This window comes from Eucyclogobius newberryi, unplaced genomic scaffold (genome assembly GCF_026437365.1).
Source record: "Eucyclogobius newberryi isolate DKJ021-1_F unplaced genomic scaffold, fEucNew1.0.hap1 SCAF_291, whole genome shotgun sequence".
NCBI lineage: Eukaryota > Metazoa > Chordata > Actinopteri > Gobiiformes > Gobiidae > Eucyclogobius > Eucyclogobius newberryi.
In genome coordinates, this window is record NW_027315936.1 from 44,891 (window position 1) to 67,005 (window position 22,115).

A 22,115-nucleotide genomic window follows, 5' to 3' on the forward strand; every position below is an offset into this window, starting at 1 on the left:
TAGTTGCGCAGGTCTATTGAGCCAGAAGGAGAGTAGAAGCCACAGAAGCTCTTCGGTGTAGGGTTCCTTAAGTCAACATGAAAATAAATGCATAAGAACCAAGTATTTTGATAACATTTCTAGTAATTGATTCCATTTTGAGCAGTTGCACGGCCCCATTTTGATTTCAAAGCATTTGCGTACACGATATGTTTGAGTTTTTTCATTCGTTTCGCCCGTACAGAAGCAATAGAATCACTTTTCTTCCTGCTCAGAGCGTCAGCCTGCTCCTTGTAGTGTTTTGCGTAATGTTCTCCAGGTTCTTGACAAAGCACTTACGGAGCGCTGTTCGGGCCTGAGTCTATCGGAGGAGATAAATGCTTAATGGCAAAACAGAGCAGAGCCGCGCACGCACAAGGATTTGCAGAGCGGGAAATGGAGGGTAAAGCATACGTAAAGTTCTGTTCTCATCATCAGGAAAGAAAACGAGGACCTTTTGCCAGCCAAAATGATCAATAGTCATTTGGACAGTTTGCGTGTTGATGTGGAACTTTACTTTCCTCGCTTGGTATCAGTTCATTCTACAAAACAACTTCCTTTGCCAAAACGAAAAACAAATAAGCCATCATCATAATTTATTTAGTAATTTAGAGATTCAGGACCTTAAAGTGCATATAACTTATATGATTTTCTAATTTTGACTTCTAATTTTGGTGTATTTATGCCTGTTGTACATATAAATTATAGTTTTACACTAATCGAGTAAGCATTTGTGGTAAAAGTTAAAAAATCCGTAGAAAATGACAGGAAGTGACATCACACCTGGGACACTCGTTCCAGTCAAATTGTATGCATAAATTAAACAAGATAAATGACTGAATTTGACTCTCGTAACATTAATTCAACAAAAAAGTATGAAATATTTCCATTTGTAAAATTGAAAACATGGTGACATTAGATGAGTTTTGGCCCAGTGTTTGCTAGTTTGCTAATTTCCTAGCGTGATGTCAATTACAAACAGGAAGGGAAATTATAAACCTAAAAAATTTGCTATTCTGGGATAATATATATATATTTTTTTTTTGCAAAACTTTAAAAACATAAAACTTTACTGCATTTTAGTTCAATGAGTCGTCCGACCTGAAGGGGGCACTTCAAGAGATAGTTATAGTACGTTTAACAAACAAGGGTGGCACAGTAGAATGAAATCAGACTACTCTAATCAGATTACATTTTCATAATCTGAAAGAAATCTTAATAATAAGGCAGTTTTTAAGTTGAAGAGCCGATTCTGGACTCACTCGTGCTTAAGTGAACATATTTGCGCCTCCTTTCAAGGGTACACATGTAGTCTTCCGAGGGTGCTACAGTGTCAAGCATGTTCACCCCCAAAGAGTTACAAAAAATGACTTCTATTTGACAGTGTACAGATTTACTACGTCCCGTTACAAAAGAGAAACACGCGGGCGTTTGCGTTGTTTCACCTTGCCGCATATTTCCTTTGGTCTAAACCTCCTTCCTCGGCGCGGTTCACCTTCGCACGTACAAATCCCACACGTTTGAAAGAACTGTGCCGCGCTGAAAAATGGGGAAAATGACCGGCGCCCGAGGCTTCCAACTTGTTCACTTCCTTCTGTTTTCCTTTGTTCTGGTTTGATTCATGGGTAAAAGGCGCTGGAGTCGGTATGTAAAGCGGCTGTGTGTGTGTGTGTGTGTGTGTGTGTGTGTGAGATGGCCTTGGGAGTCGCAGAATGCCTATTGTTGTTGTGCTCTGTTGAACCGCCTCTGAATATGAATGAGCGTCACATTTTAGGAGTGCATTATAACTGGGACCGTGCCCGCGGTGAAGAGATGCTGAACAGTCTGTTAAATATCAGTATAGGGCGAGTGGAATGTGTGGAAACGGGTTTTATTTGACTCACACACCGTGGGCCAGAACAATTAAAGGACACATATTATGCTAAATTGACTATTTGGAGCTTTTAACCCTGTTCTGACATTATTTCCGCATCAAACACTACATTTAGCTTCATTCACGCGAGTTTGATGAATCTTGATTGGACATTTCTCTCCCTCCGAGCGTCAAAAAACACTACATTTAGCTTCATTCAATCCATCCATCCATCCATCTTCTGCCGCTTTATCCGGGGCCGGGTCGCGGGGGCAGCAGTCTGAGCAGGGACTCCCAGACTTCCTTCTCCCCAGACACTTCCTCTAACTCCTCCGGGGGGATCCCGAGGCGTTCCCAGGCCAGCCGAGAGACATAGTCTCTCCAGCGTGTCCTGGGTCTTCCCCGGGGCCTCTTCCCGGTGGGACATGCCTGAAACACCTCCCGAGGGAGGCGCCCAGGAGGCATCCGGAACAGATGCCCGAGCCACCTCAGCTGGCTCCTCTCGACGTGGAGGAGCAGCGGCTCTACTCCGAGCTCCCCCTGTGTGGCCGAGCTCCTCACCTTATCTCTAAGGGAGCGCCCAGCCACACGGCGGAGGAAACTCATTTCGACCGCTTGTATCCGCGATCTTGTTCTTTCGGTCACTACCCAAAGCTCATGACCATAGGTGAGGGTAGGAACGTAGACCGACCGGTAAATAGAGAGCTTTGCCTTTCGGCTCAGCTCCCTCTTTACCACAACGGTCCGATGCAGCGACTGCATCACTGCAGCCGCTGCACCGATCCGCCTGTCGATCTCACGCTCCATCCTTCCCTCACTCGTGAACAAGACCCCGAGATACTTGAACTCCTCCACTTGGGGCAAGGACACCCCACCCACCTGGAGAGGGCAAGCCACCTTTTTCCGGTCGAGAACCATGGCCTCGGATTTGGAGGTGCTGATTCTCATCCCAGCCGCTTCACACTCGGCTGCAAACCGTCCCAGTGCATGTTGCAGGTCCGGGTTTGATGGAGCCATCAGGACAACATCGTCTGCAAACTTCATTCAATCCTGGTTGGAAATTTCTCTCCCTCAGAGCATCAAAAACACTGAATCTCCTCGATAACAGACGTTTTCTCGATCAGTGACTCTGAGAATCTTCTCTTTCTTTTTTAAGTCCATACATCATTTCTCCAATCACGATCAGTACAACTGTGCGCTGAGACCAGGAAGTGAGGGGCCAGCTTGGAACATGTGTTTACCATCTATTACTGTAGATTGCGTCAAAACTCAGTTAGTCCTGTGGGAAACAGCAGAGATCCAAATGTAATTTTGTGTTTTAAAAACTTTAGTTTATAGTGCTAAAAATGAAAGGCTAAACTAAAGGTACTTAAAGGCTAATGATACACATAATGCCTAATGTTTGTCCTTTAATGCTAAAATAAAACAGTTAACTTGTTATGCCTCTAAACTGTTAATTACTTTCCAACACATTTGGTAATTTTGTATAGTATTTCATTTTTCTGGCTTTTAGTGGGAAATGAATCATATGTTAAAACACTGAAATACACAACTTTTTTCTCAATTGAGTTGATTCCCCCTCAAAAAAATCCAAAAACCCTGTTTTCCTGTCGATTAGCCTCAACAAACATGTTCAGAAATGTGTGGGATTTCACATGTCAGTCCCCTCTCGAATGTGACCGTTGAAAATGTGACCTTTGAACAGAAACTGATCATAATCCTAACTGTTCAGCCCCGACAACAAACCATGACGCTGCGTCCCTTCCCCATCGTTGACTCCTTTTTCATTTTCTTTACATACCTTGCAGAAGGAGCTCGCGCTCTTCGTTCCGCTCGGCCGTGACCTTCCCGCCCGCTCTGCGTCGTAAAGGAATACTGCGTCCGAGTAATCCTATATCCTATCCTATAATTTTGAATAATCCGTAGGCAGACACTGTATCCTCGAGTGGGAGCGCAGCGAGCTTTACCGCCGCGTTTTTCCGTATCAGGGTCGCCTTTCTATCTGCTAATTACCGCTCATTTACCGCTAATGTGTGGCTGTGGGAGGCTGGAGCGACCGCACAGAGCAACGAGAACAATTACGGCACATAACGGTCACAATTATAGAATTACCAGCGCGGCCTTTCGGTTTTCAAATCCGCACCGGAAAAAAACGCGACGACCGGTTCGATTGTGCGTTTTGTCGTTCGCTAGAAACGAGAAAGTAAGAAAGCGGCGTTTGTTTTATAGCAGCCTGTGTACGCTGGTACTGCACTTTGAGGTACGTGCGATACAAATACTGCAGGGTATGATCATTTAGACTTTTAATATACTGAAATGAATGATTTGTAAACCAATGATCAATCCTGAGTTTGTGGTCGTGAATATGTTCATTACTCTGCACAACAAATAAATAAATACATAGATAAATACATATTATTACTACTATTGTTATCGACATTTAAAAATGCTCTTGAGTATCTTTAATGTGTTACAATTTAAAATAATGCATCGGTGTTAGCGATTGGTGTTAGCATGTCAACTACTGGCTGTAGTGGGAATTACCATTGGGGGGGTAAATAAAGCTAGCTTGCCCCAACATGCTAATGTCAGCACACAGTTGTAATGAATGCGATTTGACGTCTTAAAGTGGCGTATGGCAGGTTTATAAGATGTTCTAATTTTGACTTTGTACATTAAATTATCGTTTTACAGAGAACGAGTAGTTATTTGTGGAGAAAAAGTAATTAAATCTGAAAAAAAAAAGACAGGAAGTGACATCACACCAGAGACACTGGTTCCAGTCCAAGTTTATGCAGAATTTACACAAAAGGAACAAGTTTTTTGACAACAATTCAACAAAAATGAAGTCCCTCTCGTATATTTTTATTTGTCAAGTTTTTAAAAAAATGTGTGTTTTTGCCCAGTAGTTACGAGCTTATTTCCTCGTCCGATGTAATCAAGTACAAACAGGAAGTACAATTATACACCTGAGCTATTTTAAATGTATCTTTACTCCATTTTTAGTTCAGTGAGTCGTCCGATCTGTCGACCTTTAAACGCGCTGAATAAGTCTGAAAAAACAAGACCGAACAAACCGGATTTCCTCCTGTGACATCACAAATCTGAGAAATTGTAACGACGAGAAAATCACGTCTACAGTTGTCGCTCTTGTCGTCGGTGTTTCCGGTCAATTGTGGCTCAACGTCGCCCAAGACGGGAAAAAACATGTGTAGAGCTTGTTTTTCTGTTTGTTTTTGTTGTTCAGGAATCGCTCACATTTTTGAAGAAGTTAATTACTCTGTTGTGTACGAAGTGGCCATTTCGTACATGATTTCTTACCGTTTTTTGGATGAGAACACTGTATTTTACCCTTAACTTTTAAACCGCTCCTGCTCAAAACAACTGTCAAACCCAATCCATTCATCTTTGGGGGAAACGCGTTCTTCCTCAGATTGACTAACGACTCAAACGCTCGTTAGTCCCGCCCCCCTCTGTTAAAGTTTGCACACTTTCCCAAAAACCTAACACTTCGCTGTCAACACTCTCGGCGTTCCTCTTGGTCTGTTTTGATCTGCGTTCGCGCTAAATCGGAGCTGACGGTAGCTTTTAAACCCGCAGCGCCAAGCAGAGGCGGGGCCCTAATTTCCGTTCGTCGCATTAGCTTGTCGCGCGCATGAAAGTTTAATTTAGTTCACTGGGAATTATCCGTGCGACGCGCTCCGTTTTGTTCGGGCAAAATTGTAGCATCTGAGACGGTGTTTCCAGTTAATTGTAGTCATTAGATTTCGCGCGCGTTTTATATTTCGACAGTCGTGAGTGAGCTTTTTCTGGTGGAAAGTGTCGTATTGTTGCGCATTCTAAGCAATAGAAAAGGCCGTTCTGCCAAAAAATGTAACGTAGTGCGCCTTTATTAGCTTGTCGACGAACTGAAAGAGCGGTTCAAGCTGAGAGAGTAACGCCGTAAAAGGGAGTAGCAAATATAGCATAATACTAGCTAAATATTACGATAACAGTGCATCATGCGAACTAGCGATGAAAAAAAGAAATCTAGACGAGGCTGCCAAGTTACAAGTCAGATCTGTGGAGAGGAGCAGCAGCCTCTAACAAGGGCTTTATTTGTGAGAGGAATCGCAGTCTCTCAAAACCTGGAAAAGGACAAATTAAACGGACTATTATTTTGAAACATATTATGTGCCTTAACCTTTATTTTCATGGGATGCTATTTTAATTTTATTTGTTGGGATTTCAATTTTTACTCATTTATTTGTTTTATTTTTGGGGGGATATTTATTTTTCATTTTTTGGGATTTGAAAAATAAAAAATCTGTTTTTTTCTGGCCCCGCCCTTGTAAGTGTAATTTTTTTTTGCTTCTTTTTATTTTTTTCATCTACCTTTTCTTTCGGTTCTTTCACAAAAACAAAACAAAACACATTCCATTATCTCTAAAGTGTCTGGAAACGATTTTGGTGGAATCCAAAAACTAAATGAGAAATTACAAAAATTAAAAATATTTGTTAATAATGAATTAATAATGGATAATGTGAGAGGTTGGTCCTGTCCTCCCAGCTCTGGGACCTCTAGATTTTCCTCTCTGACGTTTTGCTGAATGTCCTCCCTGCTCTCGCTGTCCTGTCCATGTTTTACTCTATAATGTCGGGCTTATTTCATTATTTCCAGTGAGACTTTCAACATCCATTTTCCACTAAATGAAGGTTGAAACACGCTGACTGAAGCATTCTGGATAAAGACTACTCACATGGATACAGTGTGTTGTTGATAATAATCAGAAACAATCCGTTATTTTTGGACATTTTGATATTTTTGTGTGTGTTTTAGAGTCTGTAAAGTCCAGGCAACGAGTTCATTTATCAAAATACGACTTGTCCATTGATGATTGCAGCTCTACTTCTTCCCACAAGCCTGAACTATGCACTTTAATGGATTTTATTCTTATTATTTCTCTTAAAATCATATTAACTTGGTCTTTTTAGCTTGTTTACTTTCACAGTGTCATATTTTTCATTTTACTTTGTGTGTTTTTCTAACTTACGTCCATTGTCCGTGAGTCTGGTTGTTTTTTCACTTTGGGGCTTTTTTCCAATGTGTTTTTTATAACTGCAAATGGCAAATAAACTAAACTAAACGGTACAATTCTTTATCTTGTAAAGCGGTTCTACGAGACATTAAACCCATTTCCGCACGTACAGTTGGGAAGGAATAAAAGCGGGTGTAAATCCCAGTCACACCGCATTACGATTGAACTCGCGTGGACCGCATATAGGTCGTGCGGAATGGCAAACCCGTTACCGCGACTACAAACGTGAGCGGTGACAGGATGTGCGGCCGCGGAAGGTTTTGGCAGCGTGGATGAGACGAGCGCTTACGTAACGGCCTCATCAAAGCCGCGGAAAACCTGTTTGTTTGTCGGCGAGCGCGCTCCCGACGGCGCCGACGGTGAGATCTGAAGGCGCCGGCGCTTTTGGGCCGAGAGTAATTAACCGGAACGATTGACGAGCAGGTGATGTCACGTGATTCAGACGTGTGCAAAGATGGAGAAGGTCGAGAGAGGAACGATTTATTCGTTTGACTCATTTTTGGCGTCTCCAGTTGGTTTTTTAAGGCACTGTTTTGTCTTTTAGCTTTCAAACAATGGGTCTGATTGAAATATTTTGAAGACACATTGAGTTAAATAAGATTAAAATCATAAATAAGGATTGTGTAAGCTTAAATTACTACTGTCTGGTTTGATTTTCGGTTAGGATGGACGGTATATATTTAATTTGTTTTAATTTATTTATATATATTATTATTATTATATATATGCATAAGAGAGATTGAATATGTATGAGTATGTATATGTGGATATACTGTATGTATGTGCATGGATTTGAGGTAATATGTGGATATGAAGGTTTTATATGGATATGTATGCATATATGTATTTGTATGTGTCTGTGGATATATATATATATATATATATATATATATATATATATATATATATATTATTTTCTATCTATTTCTTTAAATAGTTTATTTTATGTAAGTTAAAAGAATAGCTCAATCCTTTTCTTAAACTATTATTTTTTCAATATTGAAAAAACTAATTGAAATGTGCCTGTAAATGTCTTGATTGAGGTTCATGCATCGCACAAAAAGTTAACGTACCATAAACCATGAACAGAAAAACTGCAGAAATATCACTTTATATCTATATTTCTGTCTCATTTTGTTGTAATGTTCAATATTTTTTCAACACTCCATATTCTAATGCTCTGAACAACAATCGCAATATTAAAAATGTTTCAATACATCTCCCCCGCCTCTAATTCCCGGCAAGATTATTTGGTTCATACTTGAAATAATGATCATTTGAAGCAGTTATTTACGCACTTTGACGCATTTATTAGTCACGTTTATAAGTGATTTGTGTTTTAAAACGTTTTTTATTGGGCAGAACGAGCGTACGTATTCACAGCGGGTTTGAATGAATTTCCCCTTTGTTTGTTTGTTGTTCTATAAAACCATTAAAAGCAATAACCGAAGTCGTAATTAAAAAACGTGCGTCGAGAAAGATGATTAACAAAGAAAATAGACTCAAATTTAACTGCTTTTCTCCCGTTTAGACATTTGTTTGGTTCTGGTTTACGTGGAACTTCAGCCGCAGCGATGGAAACGGCGAATAACATAACGCCGTCTGAAATATTTTCCTTTCCGAGGAGATTGACAGATCGAGCCCCGACGCCAGAGCAAAAACAAACATGTCGTGCCACCCAGAATGCACCCGGAGCCAGTGTTTTGCATAAAGTGTGTGGGTACAGTGAAGTATAAACCACCAGCAGACGTACATCTCTGCCCCTGGAATCAAATATAAGGATTTTACCGGCAGCGAGTTTGAATGTTCTGGAAGTTCAGAATTTAAGAGAAAAATATGTGAAAATAACAAAAATGATGCATGTAATGATAATCCACTAAAATACTCCAACAAATATAATACTTCAAATTAATGCCTGGAATAATCTGCTTTGTATATTAACATCTACTGTACATTTTTTACTTTGTATTTTTCTTTATTTTACACACAAAAGCCACTAATCCAGACATTAGAAAAATGTTACAAATAATTTTTGTCTAGTGTCATTTTTTTTTCCATTCGTCTAATCCTCTAAAATACTCCAACAAATATAAGACAATATTTCAATTTAATGTCTGAAATAATCTGCTTTGTATATTAACATTTACTGTACATTTTTAACGTTGTATTTTATTAAAATTTTACATATAAAGGCCACAGATTTTTTATTTTTTTTTTAAATGACTTTCGGGCTGAATCTGGAAATACACAAATTAACTAGACTTTGAATTAAATGTGACCTATTTTTAAATTTAATTAAGTCGTGATTATGTTTGTATTTAAGTTGAGTCTGCTTGTATTTATTTTTTTCGTTACACTTTCTGGTCGTTCTGTCTTTTTAATTTTTTTTCAAATACAAAATAAGGAAAACAAATATATATATATTGAAAAAAATATTTAAAAATTAAAAAGCCACAGATCTGACTTTAAAGCTTGGCCCAACATTTTAATTATAAGTGACTAAATGTCCTTTTTCCAGCCGTGTCAGTCATAAAAGCAGCAATTTACGTCAAAATCAGACCGCCGTGTGCTGTCTGCATCTAATAATGTAGAAAGAAACAATGTGAAGTACTTGTATTGCAAGTAGGAGCCGTAAGCAGTGCTCAGATAAATGTCCATAAATATATACTAATAAAATAAAGCGCCAAAGGCTTTCCCAGCGCTCAGAAACTATAGATTTAAATACTTCCTTCTTCAGCTCCCCTGGCCGTAAATAAAACAAAAATCTGATGTGAAATGTATGTGTACTCCTGTGTTCCTGCAGCTGTTCACACATCGGAGAGGAGAATACACAGCGCGCACTCTTAACTTTAATATATTTATCAAGCGAAGTGCATTTGTGCAGCGGGAGACGGAGGAGCCACGAGCAAACGGCTATTTCCTTTGACCCCGGGGGCTGAACGAGAGAGGGATAAAGAGGGAGGGAGAGAAAGGAGATGGAAACAAAGAGGGGGAGACAGTGGGAGAGGCTGAGATGAGAGGAAAGAGGAGGAGCAAGAATGCGAGATAGTGAAAAGAGAGACACTTCAGATTGTATCGCTATAACGTCGCGCCCCAGACAAAGAGGGCACGATCTTTAACAACGCTACTAAAACAGCTCTTGATAGTTATTGTGTAAATATGACACGTTCATAAACCCATTTGCGGGACTAGATATCGAGGACGGGACATCGGGTCTGCGAGAACGAGACGAGAAGATGAGGTTTTGACCTAATTTAAACAAAATCGAATGTAAAATGCATCGTTTGGCCTCACATTTTGGATTTATTTAGCACATTTTTGGTGTTGGAATTACAGTTTACACCTTCTGGAACACAATTTCACCCGATTGGTCTGTGCTTGAGTGCACGATCCAACTCAAGTGGATTTGACGCTCTTTGGAGAGAGGGATTTGTCTGTAATGGACGATTTCAATACGATCCCTGTTGATAATTGTTAGAATGAATGGAATTGAATGTTGTTAATTCAGAATTAGTTGAATAGCAAAATGGTTATTAGCCTCCATCGTGGCTTTAAACTCTATATATTGTTTTCTTGGGTAAAAATGATTGAAAAATGAACTTCTTGGCTTTGAATCGGGCAAGACGGTTGAACTCTACCTTAACAATACTGTACTCCGAGTTAAAGTGCCTATGACAGGTTTTTACAATTTTATAATTTTGACTTTATTTGCTGTATTTATACCTGTTGTACATATAAATTATACTTTAACACCAATCGAGCAGGTATTTGTGGAGAAAACGTTGAAAAATCAGTAGAAAATGACAGGAAGTGACATCACATTAGGGAAAGAGACAAAGTTCATGCATCATTTTAATACTTTTTTCACATTCTTAACATGACTCAACAAAATAAAGTCGCTCTCATGTATTTTCATTCGTCAAATTAAAAAAAAGTGACATTAAATTATTTTTTTATTAAGAGTTTGACGTCATCAATTACCAACAGGAAGTGAAATTACCTATTCTGGGAAAAAAGTTTTGATCATGTTTAGCAACATTTGAAATACATAAAACTCAACCGCATTTTACTTAAACGAGACCTGCGACCTGTAGGTTTAAGTATAACAGTTGCGCAGCTTTGAACCTGACGGTCTGGACGCCTGCAGGGTCGCCCCTTCAGCCGTGCGTGTCACAAAGCGGCATCTGGGCCCCCGGTAGAGGCCCCCGCACCTACAGCCCGGTCCAGGTCGACTCTCGTCTGCGGGATTAGGCCTCGGCCGTCCCATCTGTCGCCCGCCGGCGGCTTACGTTTAAAGCCCTGCCACTTGGCGGAGCGCGCTCAGACCGGGATCCCACCAGGCGGCTTAGCGCTCAATGACACGGGGGTAACCTTACTGCGGACGGTCGGCTTGGATACGTTATAGGGCTGTGAAAGTGATCTGAGGCGGGGGCGCGGGGTCAGACGCTCCTGGGTTTTAGACGGATTTAAGCGAAAAGAAAGAGGCCTTTGAGGGAATTGGAAGCGAAAACAAAAGAGACAGGCCAATCAGGTCTTTTATCGCCGTGGATGAAGTGGCATCAGCGCTGCTTTGGTCAATCTAACTCCAGAAAGAACTACAATCCACGCTCGATAAATGGTGGATTTGTTGGGGACGAAGCGAGAAGTACGTCATCGACACGTACATGTAGTATTTTTGACCGTTGTGGACTCAAACTGCATCACTTTAGCTTCAACCAGCTCAAATTTTGTAAACATCTAAACAACTAATCGATTAATCAAAAGGAACATCTCAGGATTCAATTTAAAAATATACAAATTCAAAAAACAATGGACGAATGGGACAATTATTCTGAACTTAATTTGCTGTAAGTCTTTTTTTATTACATAAAATCAAATTTGACGCCACTACCTTATTTTGTACTTTTACTCCTTCACGTACCGTATGTTCTCTCTGGTTCAGCTCGTTCTTTGTGTTTGTTGTGTCTTTAAAAAAAATTTAAAAAAATCCTGTGTTGTTGCTCTGTTTTTGTTGTTCTATGTTCTATTAAAAAATAAAATAGCAAAAATGAATATCACAAGGAAAATCACTATTAACTGAATATCAAAGTAACATTTATGTTTATTTTATTACACATTAAAAAAATAAATGTTGATCCCTGCTCAATTCTCAATTCAACATAAAACGTTTTTTTTTTAAAGATGACATTATATTTTTACTTAGATTTCCTTCTTTATTTTTATGTTCTATTATCTATTCACACTTTGCTTTCCCTGGAATGTTCCACAATGTGGCATTAGACTTATCCATCTTGGATATGTTTGTATTGCTCAAATACATGTGGAAAAACATAATTTTTTCTCTATTTTAAAACATGTTTTTGCTTTTTAGCGAACAATAACAACAAAAAAGCATTATTATTATGATCAGAGACCCTCCACCAGAAAAGTGACATAGTGCACCTTTAGAACGTGTTCCATTGGTGTTACGGCGTAAAGATGGATCAGTCTTAACACCTGTGCGTGCGTCCGTCAGCGCGCAGGTATTTAAGCGTGCCGCTCGTCACGCCGCTCGCGCTAATGTGCGCCGACAGGCAACCTCGGGCTTAACCTGATTGTCTTAACCGCGGACAAGTTTAATTACTCTTTTCACCGGAGATGGCCAAATAGTGAGTGACGTCCTTCTCCTCCGGGCGCCACCCGTGTCCCGCCGGTGTTGAAACTGTCACTCTTTTTTAGATTCTTTGCAGCTCTATTTTTCATCACTCTTGATACTTTCTGCCAAATTAACCTTTAACCTGTTCCAAAACCATTTACCGTCATTGTACGTGCGCCGGCCCGTTCTCCCGGGGATGTCTGCGCCATTGTACATTTAATTACGGCCATAAATCCGCTGATGAGGAGCGGGGCTTTTGACAGTGATGGAGAGCGGAACGCGCCTTCCACTTCCTGATATGAAGCTACACTCTTAAGTCGCCGGTTAAGGTTGACACTGAGACATTAATCTTCCCATTCACAGAGAGAATGCTGGTATTAGCCAAGCGGCGCTGGTCAATCCCGCTTCTATGCTGCACCATTGTCCTGTGCATTTAGTCTTTTTAAAAAAAAAACTTACTCAAGCGCAAAGTCTTTTCAGGGGCGGTTGATTGCGATGGCGCCGCCTGCGAAGCGACGATAACCGCAGATCATTAGCAAACGAGAGCGGCGGCGTTTTATCCAAGCTTAATGTGCACGCGCCGGTGGAATATTTAGAGATAGAAGAACGGGTGGTAAATAGATGACTGAAAACAGCATTTTTTACAACAAAGCCACTGATCTGTATGAAGTGGGAGTGGAAGAGTGGTTAGCGTTCATGGAAAGGCCGAGCGTAGTTATTTGTACCTGTGATTAGCGGTAAAGCAGGGCAGACGAGGTGTAGGTGTGGCCAGGACTGAACCAGGACTAAGCAAGGACGGAACCAGGACTAAACCAGGACTAAACAAAGACAGAACCAGGACTGAACCAGGACTAAACGAGGATAGAACCAGGACTAAATCAGGACAGAACCATGACTGAGCAAGGACAGAACCAGGACTAAACCAGGACAGAACCAGGACTAAACCAGGACTAAGCAAGGACAGAACCAGGACTAAGCAAGGACAGAACCAGGACTAAGCAAGGACAGAACCAGGTCTAAACCAGGACTAAGCAAGAACAGAACCAGGACTGAACCATGACAGAACCAGGACAGAACCAGGACTAAGCAAGGACAGAACCAGGACTAAGCAAGGACAGAACCAGGACTAAGCAAGGACAGAACCAGGACTAAGCAAGGACAGAACCAGGTCTAAACCAGGACAAAGCAAGAACAGAACCAGGACTGAACCATGACAGAACCAGGACAGAACCAGGACAAAACCAGGACAGAACCAAGACAAAACCAAGACAGAACCATGACTAAGCAAGGACAGAACCATGACTAAGCAAGGACAGAACCAGGACTGAACCAGGAAAGAGCCAGGACAGAACCAAGACAGAACCATGATTAAGCAAGGACAGATCCAGGACAGAACCATGACTAAACCAGGACAAAACCAGGACGAAACCAAGACAGAAACATGACTAAGCAAGGACGCAACCTGGACGGAACCAGGACAGAACCAGGTAAACCAGGACTAAGCAAGAACAGAACCAGGACAGAACCATGACTAAGCAAGGACAGAACCAGGACAAAACTGGGACAGAACCAGGACAGAACCAAGACAGAACCAAGACAGAACCATGACTAAGCAAGGACAGAACCATAACTAAGCAAGGACAGAACCAGGACTGAACCAGGACAGAGCCAGGACAGAACCAAGACAGAACCATGACTAAAACAAGACAAAACCAGGACTAAACCAAGACAGAAACATGTCTAAGTAAGTACGGAACCTAGACGGAACCAGGACAGAACCAGGTAAACCAGGATTTTTACCAGGACTAAACAAGGACAGAACTCAGAACACGTGTCCAGGAATAAACCAGGGCTAAACGATGACAGAACCAGGACTAAACCAGGTCTTTCAGCCTCGTCTTGCTTACCTTTTGCCTTAGTTCTTGTTGTATCCTGACCTAAACCAATCGCCTTTCTATAGAAACCGTTTTAAACCCGGCCGAGTACCTGAGACGAGCACGACACGACCATCTACCTTTCCGTTCCAGTCCTGGGCCTAAATTGACATGACAAAGGACGGTAACACTTCAGAGAATCCCATTACAATCCCATCTCGCATCAAAATCAATTGGGTTCGCCGTTTCCAATACCATCATGCAATCATCACCGACCCTTGACCCCGCCTGGAATAAAAACCATTTCACACGTCTCCTCGCCACCTCCGTCCACGCCGGATTACTCGGACGATTCAATTTGCTGCTGGTTACGGAGGCAGAGCGTAAAGGACCAGTCGTCGTTTCCACACCAGCGCCGTCTTTCCTCGTCTCCTCCAAAATAAACCCCGATGTGAATTGCACCTCAAAACGGGAAGAAGAAGAAGCCGTTTTGAAACTAGGACAAACATTATGGGACGTCATCACTTGTGACAGTTATGGGGCACGTTGCATAATGCTGCAAAGTGGGGTAGATTCGATAAAGAGCTAAAAAAAAACAGACAGAGGAGAAAGGCGATCAGACATAACTTTAACGTGGAAAACAGATTATATCATCACCATTATGTCACGCTCTAACAGAAGGAACTAATTACAAAGGCTCACGGTACAAATTGGGGTAATTGTAGATTAATATGCGGACTGTGGTATTTTAAAATGACTAAAATCAGCTTTATACTGTTGAATTGATCATGTTTTGCACTGAATATTGATATAAAATGGCAGAAAAAGATTTTTTTCCTGTGTACTTTATACTTTTTGTATGATTACTTGAAATGGAGTAAAAAAAAAAAAACACTACAGCACATGAGAGCTTCCTTGGGGTGTAAATATCACCACAAAGATGCAGTACAACTATATCACTACTATTACTTATTACTTATATGTACTGCAAGTGTTTTAGCTCTCATGGCAGCTCTTTTGCTTTATAATATTGAGGCTTTATTCTTGACATATCACATTTTCCACATCTCCTAAAAAACAATTGCAATATTAATAATTTTATATGTTTTTCCACACAATTTTTGAACATCATCACGTAATTTTCAACTCTAAATACTTGCGGTTTCTTTTATATCACCACGTGCTCTGTAATAGCTCAAGATCTGTTCAGAAAAGGTCAAATACTGATACTTTTGACTCCAGACTAGACAGTTCTAAGCTTAAACGGAGGTGAAGACGGTTTGAGGCTTTCAAAAAAATGACATCGAGAAAGAAAGTAGCAATAAACCAACAAGTCGTCACGGCGTTTTGCCCGTTTCCTGTATCCCAATCCCGGCGACGCATTTCCCGCTTAGTTTTCTCTTCACCCATTCGATTAGCGACGAACGGCGTCCTAAAAGCGCACGCTGCAAACAAGGTGCTCGCGGTTATGCTCAATAATTCATAAGTCATTAGAGTATTAGTCTCTTCTAAGCGAAACACCTTGCGCATCTAAATATTGAGATTCGAATATGCAAATGGCGGCGTGCGCGAGGATCGTATGTTCGCCGCGCGCCGCTTTGCATATAAATGAAAACCCCGTAATGATAAAATTAATGGGTAATTGCTTAATTATTGGAGGTCTAGAAGCTCGCTAACAGATGGCGGCGGAAATTGAGCGCGGTTTGTTTTTTTCGAGCACCCGGGCTCTACATGAGTTTCTCCGCTCTCTGCGATGTGCGCTGCATATACGATGGTCGTCTTTGAAAAACCCTCGCCTTGAAGCAACGGCGAGACCCCCCGCCGCCGTGTTTTCAAACCGAAGCGGATAATTCAAAGGACGGGGGGAAGAGTCGAGGGTCGGTGTTGACATCGGGGTGTCGACGCGTGGCAGGTGCGCGTCAATAATTCTAACGTGAGTGAATTCGGAACGTGTGCGGAGGGAAAGTCGAGGATGGCGCTTTGAAGACGAGCGCGCAGCGGGAAAACTTCGTTACGTTTGTTGGTTTTGTGAATTAAACATCGCTCTTGACTTTAAAAGCGTGTATCCGGGACGTAGACCTCCAACAATGGAATGACAGGATGGAGAGAATTACATTTTCGTTCACTTGAAAATGGACAAATATTGCAGTGGGTTGAATATGTGTCACCTGTTTTTGTTTGTATTTGTTTCCATGAAAAGAAAAATGTGTAGTTATTGATCAAGTTTTTTTTTTTATGTATTTATTTTTAAACATACATAAAAAAAAAATGCAATAATAAAAATAACAATGTCAAGAAACATTTTGAATTGTTAATTAAAATACATAAAAACAAGAATAGCTACCGTAACTATAATGTACGTATGCTATTATTGCTGCTACTACTATGGCAACCATAAGAACATTTTTCTCTACCCTAACCATGACTTCTAAATTAAAAATATGATTCAATTAATCAGTAATCGAGATCAGATCATTGTAAGAACTAAATGTGAGAATTGTGAGAATTTTAGAAGCAAAATTAAGTCAAATAATATTTCTATACACCATAAAAGCCATGCAAAAATGGCCTTTGTTAAATCTGTTTCTGTTACATTAACTTTAACATTAAGTCTGATTTCATAAAACTGGTCACACAGGGGAATGTTAATGTTTTAAACAATAGGAATTAGAAAACATTAAGTCTTTCCCTGGTGTTTGGTAATGGCGCAAACGACCGTGAATCATGCAAAATCCTTGTGTTTCTTCTAACAATTATAATACTAATATACTAATGGCTTACTGTTGCATTGCTACTGTTACTACACCACTTTACATCATGATAAAAAGGAAATTTGATTTGCAATTTAGTCATATTATCCTGATTTGAACAGAGCAGGCAGAATAGATTTGGAAAAAAGCTGTTATATCAAGTGTAAGTTACACATTTAGATATAACAAGTGTAAGTGACAAGGACCCGGCTTGAATTGGATTATCATGTGAAAAATCCTATAAATCCTGTTGCAAAGTGCAGCCATTCAGCCCCATCAGGGTGATAGCATTGACTCCATTGATCCCTTTCGCAACGTGGTGTTTGGATCCTCCGCTGCGCAAAGCTGGATGTATGTAGATTAGTCGAATTACTGTATACCCTTTGATTTCCTTTCCGTACAGTAACGACATATAGGTTCTTTTGCCACCGTAAACCCACACGAGCGGCTTCGGAATCCCCACGTGTCGAAAGAAGGGAACAATGCAGAATTCAGAGCTGTCAGCGCCTCTTAATTATGCAAGCACATACCTCGTCCCTCGTAACCTCCCACCGATTCATCTTGCATTGAGGGCATGAATATTGCAGAGGGATTGGCACTCGCAGGTTGCTTGGAAATTGTGTCGGAGCATCTTTTTCGCACCGGCGATGGTAAAAAACGGGCCAGCTTGCAAGAAAATGGAACGGCCGCAAAGTCATTCCGAATGCGACAGGAAACGCGACGTGTCCCTTTTCAGCCTCACGTGAATATATTGAACAGAATAATGGACGATTTGAATGTCACTGCGGTTGGTGAATTTTGCCGTCGATGCACTTTTTTCGATTTAATTCACATTTGTAAGAGAAGAATAGCGTAGGTTCTTAGAAGAATTAACCCGGCTTTTGAAGACGTGCTCTCGTTCATTCTTTATATGTGCAATTTTAGGCAATTTTACATAATTGCAGGCACTTTAAAGCATCTAATAAAATGTTCATGAACGTTTTAGCAGAATTTCATTTTTTCGACACATACAAAAGTACTTTGTATTAATAAATATCAAGAAAAATGACAAAAATTGCAGTTACATCTCGTTTTATTGTTTTTTTTAATCTAGTTTTTCACTCAAATTAAAACTTGTTGTTAAGTAAGACCATCTACTTTACAGGCTTTTACTTTGTACTACTACTATAATACTACTTACTTCTTATGTGACTTGTGTGGCACTGCTTGGACGCTCAAAGATGCGACGTTGTAAAATTATATTGTTTCTAACGTGATGTTCCTCCTCTCTGTGTCGCCGCAGGTAACCGATAAGATGGCAGCCAGGGAAGCGACTGGGCACAGCTACCTGGTGGCTTGCTGGCAGCCCATCCTGATCCTGATGCTGGGTTCCGTCCTGTCCCCCGCCTCCTCCACCGGCTGCCCGTCCCGCTGCGAGTGCAACGTCCCGGAGCGCTCCGTGCTGTGCCACCGCAAGAAGCTCATGACGGTCCCCGAGGGCATCCCCGCCGAGACCAAACTGCTGGATTTGGGCAAGAACCGGATCCGAACCATTAACCCGGACGAATTCGCCAACTTCCCCGGCCTCGAGCAGTTGGAGTTGAGCGAGAACACCATCTCCACCATCGAACCGGGGGCTTTTAACAACTTGTACGGTTTGCGGACATTGGGGCTCCGCAGCAACAAGCTGAAGCTCATCCAGCTCGGCGTGTTCACCGGTCTGAGTAATCTTACCCAGCTGGACATAAGCGAGAACAAGATCGTGATCCTGTTGGACTACATGTTTCAGGATTTGTACAACCTTCGTTCCCTGGAGGTGGGCGATAACGACTTGGTTTTTATCTCCCATCGGGCCTTCCACGGCCTGAGCAGCTTGGAGCACCTGAGTCTTGAAAAGTGCAACTTGTCCTCTGTCCCCACGGAGGCGTTCACCCACCTCCACAGTTTGATAACCCTCCGCTTGCGTCACTTGAACATCAACATTATCCGGGATTATTCCTTCAAGCGGCTCTATCGACTCAAGGTTTTGGAAATAGCCAACTGGCCCTATTTGGATACGATGACCCCGAATTGTTTGTACGGATTAAACCTCACTTCTTTGACCATCGCAAACGCAAACCTGACCACCATTCCGTACGTGGCATTGCGTCACTTGGTCTACTTGCGTTTCCTCAACCTTTCGTACAACCCGATCCACACCATCGAAGGAAATAAGCTCCACGATCTTCTTCGCTTGCAGGAGTTACATTTGGTTGGGGGTAGACTGGCAATGATCGAACCCTACTCGTTCCGCGGCTTGAACTACCTGAAGATTTTAAACGTATCCGGGAATTCGCTGAGCACTTTGGAGGAGTCTGCATTCCACTCGGTCGGGAACCTCGAGACCTTGGCCTTGTACGACAACCCTTTGGCGTGCGATTGCCGTCTGCTGTGGGTATTCCGTCGACGCTGGAGGCTCAACTTCAACCGGCAGCAGCCTACCTGTGCCTCCCCCGAATTCGTGCAAGGAAAAGAGTTCAAGGACTTCCCGGATGTTTTGCAGCCAAACTACTTCACCTGTCGCAAGTCCAGAATTCGGGACCGCAAGCCCCAGCAGAAGTTCGTCGACGAGGGCGCTATCGTGCACTTCTCTTGCCAGGCTGACGGAGATCCAGCTCCGGTGATCATGTGGCTGTCCCCTCAGAAAAAGTTCATCACGACCAAGACCATCGGCCGGATTTCGGTGCTGCCCGACGGCACTCTCGAGGTGCGCTATGCTCAAATCCAGGACAACGGCACCTACCATTGCATAGCGAGTAACGCCGGCGGGAACGATACGTCTCTGGCCCACTTGCACATCCACAGTTACTCCCCCGACTGGCCCTACCAACCCAACAAAACCTTTGCCTTTATCTCCAACCAACCAGCCGACACGGGTGCCAACGAAACCCGGCAAAATGTACCCTTCCCCTTCGACATAAAGACGTTGATCATCGCGACTACCATGGGGTTCATTTCATTCCTTGGCGTCGTCTTGTTTTGCCTGGTCTTGCTGTTCCTCTGGAGCAGGGGCAAAGGCAACACCAAGCACAACATCGAGATCGAGTATGTGCCGCGAAAGTCGGACGCTGGTATGAGCAGCACTACGGTGGATGCTCCTCGCAAGTTCAACATGAAAATGATTTAAGAATGGAATATAATCGTTTTGGACTTGTCTTATAAGAAAAAAAGAGAAAAGCAGACTTTATCTTTTCTCTTGCAAACCTGTGGATCCTGGTCTGTTAACATAAAAGTGACTTGTTTTTCTCCTGGACTAAATCACAATAGAGAGGACCTTGAATTTCTAAAGCAAGAGGGACGTGACAGCGCATCAATACGTCCCAGAGTACAAATGTGTTTTCCACGGATCGTGATTACATCAAGCTGCAAAAACATTCTAATCAGTTTATATTCAAATACTGGGAAAAAAAGAGAAACATTTCAAGAAGATAAATGCGAGGGGCACATTATAATTTCACTGTTTCACGTCTGTGTTTTCATTTCAGTGCATTTTTCTTTCCGAGGTCGGATGTCAAGTTTTAAACGAGCGTTGTATGGGCTGACGAGCACATTGATACATGTTGACCCATTTGAAGCACACAATTATCCAAACGCATTAGCGCAAACATTGCCGCATGCGCTTCGTTTCTAAACCCCCCCCCCCCCCCCCCCACACACACACACACACACACCTTTGTTTAGTGGTGACTGTTTTGTACTTAATGTGATGTTTTTTTACGGCTAAGACCGAGCCCCGGCAATTAGTCTCAACGTCCAAAAAGCGTATTGCGCAAGAGTTCGACCATGGCGTTGATGTACTGCTAGTGACTGCCTTTATTCTTAGATAACAGATAGACATATATTGTTGAATGTTTAGCAGGTTTGCATAAGGCTCCCTGATGTTTGTTTTTTTTCCTGGAAAGGTGCTCTATAATGCATAGCCCAATATCAGATATCGGTGTCTATTTCACGCGTACATTTTCCCTCTGTAGACATGACCGCGGGCAAGTCAAAGACGTCCTTCAATCGTGGCCAGCGTTACGCAGGTTTCCTAGCCAGATCGGCGCGGTTACGTTGGTATTGTGCAAAGTTATACCGATGTGGGCGGAGGTTATTAAAGCCTAGAGAGATCATCGCCACGGTAACCTATTGTAACCGAAGTCCAGTTGCAGCCGCCGCGTTGTGAGGGTGAAGTTCTGCGCAAACTAACAGCAAACTGGGGTTTTTAATTCAAATTTCTTCTTAAATACTTTGATAGTTGGACGTTTTCATGTTTGTCCAGTATCTGATGCTAATGTTCTGTCATGAATTATTCTTTTATCGTTTCAGTCTTGAAGCAAACACAATCATTAACGTACAAATATAGTTTGATTGTTCATAAAATAACCCTAACCTGACCTTTGAATTGAAGAGTTTCCCCTTGAAGATGAAAACATTAATTCTGAATGATTAACATCTACAACTCATTTATGATGCTAACTACTTTAATATTTCGTTCTGCCATGTATTTCTTGCAGCTTATGTTGGTTCAAAACAGTGGAATTAAGTAGTTTCATAATTACCAATTATCCTGATATTGTGATATACAAAACTTGCAAAATGTGTGAATATTCATTTTTATTATATTCATTATTAGGACCACAAATATACCAATACATTTCAATTTAAACCCTTTAAACTATAAATTATGAATTGTGCTGCTGTTACGATCACATGACAGAACCCACAATCTCTCTAGCCTTTGATTACACCCGATTTGTCATCGCAATATGGAAAAAAAAGATGTCTATTACGTAATGGTAGTATGTTGTACTGACGGTTTGACGCGATCACAACAAATGTGCAAAAGCGCCGCTGTTTTTCCCTTTTATTTTATCGAAGCTATTTCCTTCCCCTGTGCGCCCTCCCGCC

The 22,115-nt window shown here is 41.7% G+C and overlaps 1 protein-coding gene across 1 annotated transcript in view; it reads left to right on the forward strand.

Annotated features, from left to right (window-relative positions):
* Nucleotides 1–20,846, forward strand: part of LOC140373434 (leucine-rich repeat and immunoglobulin-like domain-containing nogo receptor-interacting protein 1) — a 59,977-nt gene extending 39,131 nt beyond the window's left edge. The window contains exon 2 of the mRNA XM_072459902.1: nt 18,490–20,846. Coding sequence (XP_072316003.1) covers nt 18,502–20,352 — 1,851 coding nt within the window. The 5' untranslated portion in view covers nt 18,490–18,501 and the 3' untranslated portion in view covers nt 20,353–20,846. The remainder of the gene's footprint in view (nt 1–18,489) is intronic.
* Nucleotides 20,847–22,115: the final 1,269 nt, after the last annotated feature.